Source organism: Haplochromis burtoni, unplaced genomic scaffold (genome assembly GCF_018398535.1).
Source record: "Haplochromis burtoni strain Fernald_Lab_line unplaced genomic scaffold, NCSU_Asbu1 Contig_362, whole genome shotgun sequence".
NCBI classification, from domain to species: Eukaryota; Metazoa; Chordata; class Actinopteri; order Cichliformes; family Cichlidae; genus Haplochromis; species Haplochromis burtoni.
Window position 1 is genome coordinate 266,067 of NW_024582723.1, and position 10,475 is coordinate 276,541.

The window sequence follows — 10,475 nt, forward strand, 5'->3', positions numbered from 1 at the left end:
CACACACACAAACACATCCATAAACACACTTACACGCACACATTGAGTGCCCTTGATGATGATAATAAGGGCATTTAGGGGCTGTCCCTGGGGACAGGCAGGTGACTGAGGGGTAATTTTCACCCTGAAAAGACCAATGATTGGCTCTGATTGTGATAATGATCACCATTATTGCCATTACAGCGTGAAATGACTCAGAGAGAAGGAGAATTTTAAAAAGATTCACTGGGGTTTTTTGTACCTTTTTTTTGTCCTGTGGCTGGAATGAGTTTTGAGAAGAAAGGAATATGAGACATCCAGGTTATTAAGTCTGCTTTATATAAACCATAATTCCACTATATCAAAGGACACTAAATTGGTGAGATGAGGCCAGTGAGGGACTGAAAAGTGAAATATTATCCTTGGGTGTAGCAAATCATAGTCACAGCCCAGAAGTCATAGAGTAGTCCAGCGCATTTACAAAAGCTAAAAATCATCAGCAGAAATATTTACACAAGAAAAATGCCTCCTTGGTTATTTTTCTTCATCTTTCATATTTTCTTTTTCAATTTCTCTTTGTCTCTTTGTTTTTGTTCTCTGTCACTCAGCCTCTGCATTGTGTGTGCTTCATGATGTTGCTTTGCTGCGTGCTTTTCTGTGCGCACCCTGCATCATCCCCTCATCTGCCTTTGTTGTCCTCTGTCACACTTCTCTTCATTGCATTGTTTCCCTAAATCTCACTCTGCTCGCAGCCTTTATACCTCCCCCTTTCTACCAAACTACAAAAAACAACCTCAGCCCTTGTGCAGATAGCTATTTGAGGGGAGGGGAAAAAAACAGGGAGGAATCGAAGAAACGTGGAGATAACGCTGCTTCTAATTTGGGTGATGGGTGAAGCTACAGCGATGGAGGTGGAGGAGCGTTGTGTAACTGGCCTCATTAGAAGCGGGGTAAACAGGGATCAGCGTTAAGGGTGCGTGTGGGAAGCAGTGAAATGTCACTTAGCAAAGAGAGCAAAAGCTCAGGCCTCCTTTCTGTGACACATTTGACCCACTTTAGCTTCTCCAGGAGTTTTGTTGGTGGCTGTCCTTGGAGATAACAGTCGTTTTATCTTTTATTAACTGACAGAGAGGTCAGGCACATATCAAGCTTTAAAAGCGTTGGCTCATTTCAAGAGTGTGAAGATTACTTCTTTTTTTGTTGTTTTTGAATCTTTTCTCTTTCATCTTTTTAATGAAATAATGAAATTCATAGGCCTAGGCTCTCCCTCATTTTTTCTATATTCTGGGGCCAACAGAGGCTGTTATCTCTGTTGGCTGTTATCTCTTTAAAGCACTCCCTCTCCCTGTCCTTCTGTCTCTCACACACACAAACACACACACACACACACACACACACACACAACACACACACACACAACACACACACACACACACACACACACACACACACCAACACACACACACACAGATTCAGCACATCAGCCCCATTCAGAGTCGCCGCTGAGATCGGCACCATTGACGATTATCCATCAGAGCTTTGTGTGCTAATTAAAACACTGAGTGATTTTAGGAGGCATTTGAATATGAATGTTTGCTGGTTGACTCATATCGGCCACTTTTTAATTAGCCCAGTCAGCACAAGCTCCACTTTTGTGCTCTGCAGATGGAATTATAGAAGGACTTATGAATAATATAGACACACAATGAATATCACTGTGTGTGTTTTGGGGGAGTCTGTGGACTCTCTGCCTTACGAGTGCATAAGAATGCTCAGTGTCTCTGAATGATGTGCTGCATTCATTACTCGGTGTTATGATTGTCAGGTTCACCTATGAGATCGCCCCGGTGTTTGTGTTGATGGAACAGCTGACTCTGAAGAAAATGAGAGAGATGATTGGTTGGCCAAACGGAGAGGGTGACGGCCTCTTTTCCCCAGGTCGGTCTGTAAATCACACTACCCATGTATAGCCAATATTCATATTACTGTATGACTTTTGGTCCAAATATTCCACGTGGATGTAGACTGCACAGACTGTGTGCTGCTGTCCAGGGTACTGATGTGTGTGCGGTGTGCTTAACAGGGGGTGCTATCTCCAACATGTACAGTGTGATGATCGCACGGTACAAGTATTTCCCAGAGGTGAAGACCAAGGGCATGTCTGCTGCTCCCCGCCTTGTCCTTTTCACATCTGAGCATGTAAGTGACCACACACACACACACACACACACACACACACACAAGCACTATCACACACACACACACACACACACACACACACACACACACACACACACACACACACACACAGTAATCTCAGGTAATCTAACAATGCAGATAAGCTGCTTCATTGACTGTAGATTAATCAAAGTCAGGGAATAAGCAGTAGGTCTGTTTAAATCAGGGCACTGGCTGTTTCAATTCATTCATTATTTTAGTTTTTTTGTATTTTGAATTTGACAACTTGACAGAGAGCAGGAAAAATGTCAAGCAACAATGAGCTCTCAAAATATCCCCCCTTTTTGAATTCAAAGGTATTTCATTGATAGCTTGGTCTGCTATGTGTCCCCACAGAGCCACTACTCCATAAAGAAGGCTGGAGCTGCGCTGGGCTTCGGCACTGACAACGTGATCCTGCTCAGCACGGATGAGAGGTTTGTAATCGTTGCAGAAATCATCTGATGAATACTGTATGTGCAACATGTAGATCCACAGCGATTCCATGCTGCTCTGCTCGTTTTCAGAGGGAGAGTCATTCCTGCGGATTTGGAAGCCAAAATCCTCGACGCTAAACAGAAGGTCAGGAGTTTTTTTTCCCCTTTTATTTTTTTTAATATAATTGCATCTCCATGTACTTTTATCTCTAACCACATTTCTTTTCATCTATCCTGGGTACTACATCTGCAGGGTTATGTGCCATTGTTTGTGAATGCAACAGCTGGTTCAACTGTGTATGGAGCATTTGACCCCATCAATGAGATTGCTGACATTTGTGAGAAGTATAACTTGTGGCTCCATGTTGATGTGAGTAGTTTGCAGTAGTGATGATAGCAGGAGCTTCAGTGCGTCATCCACTCCTTTAACAGTACTGTTTTATCTCGTTAGGGTGCGTGGGGTGGTGGACTGCTGATGTCTAGGAAGCATCGCCATAAGCTTAATGGAATTGAGAGGTGAGCACATGGGAACTGATAAGCTCCTGTGTGTTGTTATTTAAAAGAAACCTCAGTGTGCTAACGATAGCACTGACAACATGTTTTGCAGGGCCAACTCTGTCACATGGAACCCACACAAGATGATGGGTGTGCCTCTGCAGTGTTCAGCAATCCTGGTCAGAGAAAAGGTACAGGAACACACACACACACACACACACACACACACACACACACACACACACACCAAGGAACCCCAACACCACCCCCACACCAAAACCAAACACACACACACCACAACCACCACACACACACACAGTATCTTGTTCTATTATTTCCTTAAAAATTTATGATGACAAGTTTTAGGGACTTTTTTAATCCAAACGTTGGAGCAGCTCGCCACTTGTCATTATAAAGTCCACATATATATACATATGTAAAGCTATTGATGTTCTTAATTACTTCTGTTTATGTTTGTAAAGGGGTAGTAGTACAGGCAGCACACCAGCAAACATGTTTCATGCTTTTCTTTGAGTTAAAAGAATCGAATCATTTATGAAGACAAGTTATCGATCTGCAGTTAGAACACTGTGTAATAAAAGATAACTTGTACATCAACATGCTGTATATCTGAAAGATAACACAGAGACAGAATAAGACAATATGGAGGCTTTCATTCAGTAAGGTTAGTTTGACACAGACATGTAGCAAAAGCTTAAACATTTCCATTACACTTTGGGTTTTTTTTTCTTCATTATAACCTATGAAAAATACAGTTCTATGAATATCCATATTGCACATTCATACTCATCAGCTTTTCTTGGTACATGTAGTCTGACATGTCTAAATGATGACAGCCTGGGCAGGAGACCTGTGAAAGGAAATGTTAACAGTTTGTGCACTTTGTCTGTAGGGAATCCTAGCAGGCTGCAACTCCATGTGCGCTGGCTACCTCTTCCAACCAGACAAACAATACGACGTTACATATGACACAGGGGACAAGGCCATCCAGTGTGGCCGGCATGTGGACATCTTTAAATTCTGGCTCATGTGGAAAGCCAAGGTGAGCCGGGTGGACAGACGGGTACATACATGCTGGCTAAAAAAGACAGAAAAGCATCTCCAAGCCAATAAGAACCTTCATGGCTTTGTTAGTGCAATGCTATTTAGTGCTATACTGAGTGTTCTTAACTGTAATTATTGGCTTCTCTTTTCCCCTGCAGGGCACCACTGGGTTTGAGCAGCACATTGACAAGTGTTTGGATCTGTCTCAGTACCTATACAACAAGATCAAGAACAGGGAGGGATATGAGATGGTGTTTGACGGAGTGGTGAGCTTCCCTCTTTTTTTATTTGTCCTTTACCAATGTCCAGTTTTAATCACCAGGGTTAATTCACTGCTGTTTAACAGAATTTTGATGTATGTAAATGCAAATAAATAAATAAAAACCCACCGTGATCTGTATCTGACGTGTTCATTTCTGCCTGCAGCCGCAGCACACCAATGTTTGCTTCTGGTACATTCCACCCAGCCTGAGAGGCATGCCAGATGGAGATGAGAGGCGAGAAAAACTCCACAGGGTACAACTATAATCACACTATAAGTTCCACCACGATCAGCTTCAAACAGCCAATAAAAGATGTTCACATTATTAGATTTCTTTCAGGAATACAAGGCTCTGTTTTGTCATCTTTTTCACTCCAACAGGTGGCGCCAAAGATCAAGGCCATGATGATGGAGTCAGGGACCACCATGGTGGGCTACCAGCCTCAGGGCAATAAAGTAAACTTCTTCAGAATGGTCGTCTCCAATCCTTCGGTCACCCAGTCTGACATCGACTTCCTCATCGATGAGATCGAGAGGCTCGCCCACGACCTGTAGACCTCACAGCCATCGCTGCTCCAGGGCCTTCCCGGAGTCTGTGATCGATTTTACTGCAAAAGCGAACGCCAGAGTGAAACATTCACAGTGCTGCAGTCCGAGAAATAATAGGACACGTTTTAGGTTCTTTCTTTCCGGTCTGCCTTTGCCTGCAGCACTCTAAATGTTTTCACCGCTGGAAAGAAACGAGCAATGAGAGAGCCTCTGGAGTTTCTTACTAGCTCTGGCCCACATAGGTACTTCTATAGAAAAAAAAATATATATATAATTACTATCTAAAGTTTCCTTTAAAAGCAAATGTGCTCTAATGTCTGTGTGTGCAATTGAGCCTTGTAATGCACAAGTGTGTGAAAGAGAGTGTGTGTGTGTGTGTGCAGTCTTTTAATGTTTGTCTTTTAATGTCTTGTGTGTGTGCCACAGCAAATGTGTGTGTGAGTGAGTGTGGTAAATTAATGAAAAATAAGGGGGGAAAGAACAGATCGAAGTATTACAAGTATCATCAAGTTATTCTGCTGTATCATACATGTGCTGCACAATATGGTGGTGCTTTCAGCTGTACATATGTTTGATCTCAGCACTCTGACCTGTTTCCCCTGAACCCGGTGTCCAAAGCCCCGCAACGGCGTATTTTAGGCTCGCACTGTGTTAAAAATAAGCTAACGTGCTCAGCATAGTTACAGGTTGTGTTAAGTGTCAAGCTGTTACACGACTTCGGACCATCCGACAGAGCTACAGTCTGCAATAGTTTCCCTCGTAGAAGATCCCCATTTAAAGCTATCGTAGGTCTGTGACAACCTTTAAGTTGTAAAACTCTGGCTCGTTGTCCGTTCCCTGCAGTCACATCATGCCCATTTGTGTTTAAACCAATGTTAATATATTCATATTTGATGATATGGGAATGAGACAAAATATTTATTGCATTTCCGCAGGTGATTGCAGATTCAGGTATTTTATTGTACATGTATCTTTATGCGTGTTACGCTGTAACACAGTGAACAGAGTAAAGTTTATTTAAAGTGATATCGTCAGCCAAAGAGAGAATCGGGAACGCAGCAATCCATCGTCCTTCATGTATAACTTCTTATAGACTAGGTGTTTGTAAAACGTTACCTGTTGACCTTTTACTGCGATGCAATCTCTATAAGTGTGTTTCTTTTTGTGATTGTCAGTCTTTTTGACCGAATGTTTTGAGATGATTGACTGGCCTTCTGATGAGATTAAGAATGAAAGCTCTATAATCCTCTGGCCACAGCGCCGGTCTTTTATTTTAGTGAGACGCACAAGGATGTGAGAATGTACTCTCTCGTTGAGACTGGGAAGAACGAAGAATTGCGTCTGTCTGAATCCTAATGCATTACTATAATTATAATTATATTAATTGTTACACATATTACTTGTATTCTCAGTGTGATGGGAGCTCAATGGAATATCTTGTACAAAGGTACCTGTTAGTGTCTTTGCACATGTTCACCTTACTTTCCTCCATTGTAAATGGATGCGTTTTAGTATAAGAGTTATGTTAACAGAGTATTTATTAGGGACCATATGTGAATGGCACAACTGCATAAATCATATTTAAAGTAATCTGTGTGTGTGTAATGTGACAAGTAACTCTTGTATGTGAAGCTCTCTAAGGGAATGTTTCCCTGGCAAATTTTCAGTAGGCACTTTAACAGAATCATAACATCTTTAACAAGATATTTAATAAAGTCAATATAAAGAGAACATGAAACTGTGTGGCTTATTGAAAAAGTAAAATAAAGAACACCCTGAAAAATGACATTTCATTTGTGTCCCTACTCCAAAGTATCCCATTCTCCCAACAAACTGCCTTTATCAGCAGCTACACACACACACACACACACATAGAGTATATATTATTGCCTCTCTGCCTAATCATCCTCCAGAAGCTTTGTTTGGCCTCCAGCTGTGTGTCGGATTGGCTGTGAAACCCTTCTCTCCAGCTCCTTCTCATCTTTATTCTTTTCTTGCTCTTTGCATCACTTTTCCCTCCTCTCTTATACTCATTTTGCTTTAAAAGAAAATCCTTCCACATTTCTACTTTCTATGCCTTTTATCAAGCTACGATTTAGTCTGATTCAGTCTATTTAAGGCCCCATTTCATGAAGAAACAAATGCAATGCTTCCGGTGTTTCATAACCTCTGAATAGAGCACGTAAAAAAACCGAGAGGAGAAACTCCGGAGTGAAGCTGCACTTATTCATGGAGATGTGCTCCCGGCGCCCTCTGGTGGTGACTCTGTGCCGGTGTTGTGCCAAAAAATGCTTGTATGCCAAAAAATGATTTCTGGTATTTGCCAAAAAATGATTGCTCGTATTTAAACTGCTATAAGTAACTTGTTGGGCTATAATATGTGAAATATATATCAAATGCATTCCTCATGGGTGACATAAAGTAATCTTGAGCCACGAACAACATTCGTGTAAAAACGTTGAAGCCGCAATCAGTTTTTGGCAGTGACGTTTATATAACCTTTATTTATGCAGTTAAAAAAAAAAATCTCATTTACATTAAAAATGTCTTTTGTAAGAGTAAGTTGGCCAAGACAACAGCAGAAATGGCAGCAAATATTACAATAGTTCAGTAAAAAATATTTTAAGTGGGGATAAAGGACCGGATTGGTTATAATGTAAGTACAATAAAGATACTTGAAAAACAGATAATTTTTTAATTCTATATATAACCCCTTTGTAAACCCTGTTCACCGAAGTCTATTTACCAACATACGTAAAGGTAATACATATAAAAAATACACAGAAACATTGGAAATCACTTTTTGCCACAACACACAGCACATGATAATGATACCTTATGAAAAGGGCTTCTAATAGTGCTCCTTCTAATTGAAGGAATTTCAATATATACAAATAAAAACATAAGTATGAGAATGCTTAGGCCCTAGAGTTAGACTAACTCATAACCCTACTTATATAGAAGGAAGCTTTTACTAGGTTTTACATTAGCATTTGCATGACTCTGGCTCGTGCCAGTTCAACTGGTTTCACTAAATGTGCTGGTATGTATTACAGGAGAAAGACAGATAGCATCTAACAGGCAAGGCATCAGCATTCTGTTCAAATTAAAGCTTTAAGAGTTTCTCACTGCAAGGCGGCTGTTGTGAATGGAAGTGTCACTTATTAAGTCTCACATCTTTCAGCAGGAAGTATGACACAACAGAGTGAGTGGTTTGAACAGGAAACAGCATTATCTGTTATGATTTAAAAGCAACAATGTGCAGTGTTAAAAGGAGACGCACTGTCTTTCAGGGAGAAACATTATGTCAATATTTTTGACTACTGAGCCACCATAAATTATTAGGTGGCAAGTGCTAAAATAAGCTCAGATGAGCAAGCATCACTGCCACGATCAACTTTAAGCTATAAAAAATACCGACAGTAAAAGATAAAAGCAAGTCAGTTATGTGGATCTCACCACTAGCCTGTAGTAAGGCAATAATGTAAGCTAAAGTCAATAAAGCACTCCTCCTTCCAAAGCAAAAGCACTGCCCTCTGCCCTGTAAAGGCTGGGAAATAAAAAGCTTCATTATACACTGCAATTCAAAGCAGCTCAGTGTAACAATAGAAAAGTAGCTTCAGGGGTAAAGACTGACCTCACGTTTTAGCCCATGTATTCATGTTAATGCAGAAATGCAAAACTACATTAGAAGTAAATTCATGATGTAATTAAAATATGTTTATTAACAGTTTTGCACGATAACATAAACCAAAAGAAGCCACACATGCATGAATATGTAAACCTGCATATAAAGTGAAATAACCAATGAACAAAACAACAACAATATAACATAAAAAGATTATTACAGCACCGTGCATTACCACTGTATTTATCCACAGAGTGTCACTGCATGCGCAAAGTAAGAATTAAAAGAAGTCTTCATGTAATTTAGAGGAGGCTCCCAGTTTATATGAAATTTACTAGCAGAGCCATTTAGAAAACATCTAGCTCTGTTCTAATTATGACTAATTATGACAGTGCATGTCAGATTTATTGTGTATGAGATAGAGGAGCCTTGCAATAAGATTACATGTCTTTCTATAAGAGAGAAACAGGGAATAACCTTCTTCACATGGGCGGGGAGCATGAAGCTATTTACAGCTCTACCAAAAATGGCGATTGAGGGTGATGGGAGGAAATGTTATGGCCAAGCTTGTGGCATGCATACAGCCTCCTTTGATCTTAAGTGGGCTGAACAAGGAAAAAAAAAACCTGTCTGCCACTGTAAAGACGTTTAACTACATATTTAGTCATATTTAATATTAAAAAGTGCAATTTCAACAGTGCATCTCAGTTTTTCTGCACGAAGAAGAAATGCTGTAAATGAACGAAATCTGTCAGCACAAATCAATAAATGAGTAAAATTACAGAAAAAATTCTGTTAGCTCATTGCCCAGGTGAGTAATTCACATTCATTCACAAAAAACGTGTTTTAAACATCTTTATTCACCTATTGATTAATTACTTTGGTGCAGTATGAATGGCGGTGGAGGAGGTCTTAATCAGTAACATCCATTGGATTGGATGACTGGCCCCCCGGGCGCTATGTTTGACACCCCTGGTGTACAGAACCATGAGTGGACTGAATGATGGACGTGTGAAGAACATGTGAATGATTAGAGCTGAGGATTGTTTACATCTGTGGGATCTGTGTTTGAAGATATTCTAGTCAAGTTTGCTCTCAAGAAGCAGCAACTGTGTCTTGGGGATATGGAAGATTAGTGACAGAGCTAATATGAACTATAATTAAGAACTTTACAAAGTATTACAAAATATGCCTTGATAGATATAGGAACAAACAGCAAAACTCAGTCTATTTTATTTAAATATTTATTATGTGTGAGCAGGCTATACACAAATAAGATGAACTTATTTTAAATAATTCTAAATGAATCAGTGGTGTGAGTTTCTTGGTCGATTGCTTTTTTTTTCTGTTTTCTGTTTGTTTGTGGGGGGGTTTTAAGATAATGAATTTCGCAGCTTTCACTGAACCAGTGTGCACACAAAGATTTTTACAGGTACATTTTAATGATTTTTGTAGGTTAGGTGTAGTGAACTAGCAGAGCATGAACGCTGCCTGCATTTGATAAGAGACTTGTAACAGAGATAGATTATAGGAAGAAGTTCTAAATGAGGACCGGTTTCTTAACCTAGTCACACAACTTCATACAAAGGCAACTAAGAGTGCTGAATAACTCTAAATGTATGTAATTTGATTAAAATAAAATAAAATAAAATAAAATTGTAAGATTAAAAAGGCAAGATATATGTGACAGTCATTTTGCAGTTTTTTCTTTCTTTTAAATGTCAACGAATATTCGTTTAGGATTTTATGTGCTGCTGTCAGTCACTATAGAGGCTTGTTAATACTAATTAGCTATTACCGACAGGAATTTCAAAGTTTTGAAAAGGCGTTGTTTCCTGCCACG

At 39.9% G+C, this 10,475-nt stretch overlaps 1 protein-coding gene across 3 annotated transcripts in view; it reads left to right on the top strand.

Annotated features, from left to right (window-relative positions):
- The window catches only part of LOC102304838 (glutamate decarboxylase 1), a 15,750-nt gene extending 9,008 nt beyond the window's left edge, over window positions 1-6,742 (top strand). For all 3 annotated transcript variants that reach the window (XM_042228889.1, XM_042228888.1, XM_042228887.1), the window contains 11 exons: window positions 1,805-1,917; window positions 2,063-2,178; window positions 2,554-2,633; window positions 2,724-2,778; window positions 2,887-3,003; window positions 3,085-3,149; window positions 3,241-3,319; window positions 4,042-4,191; window positions 4,352-4,459; window positions 4,620-4,709; window positions 4,837-6,742. In XM_042228889.1, coding sequence (XP_042084823.1) covers window positions 1,805-1,917; window positions 2,063-2,178; window positions 2,554-2,633; window positions 2,724-2,778; window positions 2,887-3,003; window positions 3,085-3,149; window positions 3,241-3,319; window positions 4,042-4,191; window positions 4,352-4,459; window positions 4,620-4,709; window positions 4,837-5,010 — 1,147 coding nt within the window. In that variant the 3' untranslated portion in view covers window positions 5,011-6,742. The remainder of the gene's footprint in view (window positions 1-1,804; window positions 1,918-2,062; window positions 2,179-2,553; window positions 2,634-2,723; window positions 2,779-2,886; window positions 3,004-3,084; window positions 3,150-3,240; window positions 3,320-4,041; window positions 4,192-4,351; window positions 4,460-4,619; window positions 4,710-4,836) is intronic.
- Window positions 6,743-10,475: the final 3,733 nt, after the last annotated feature.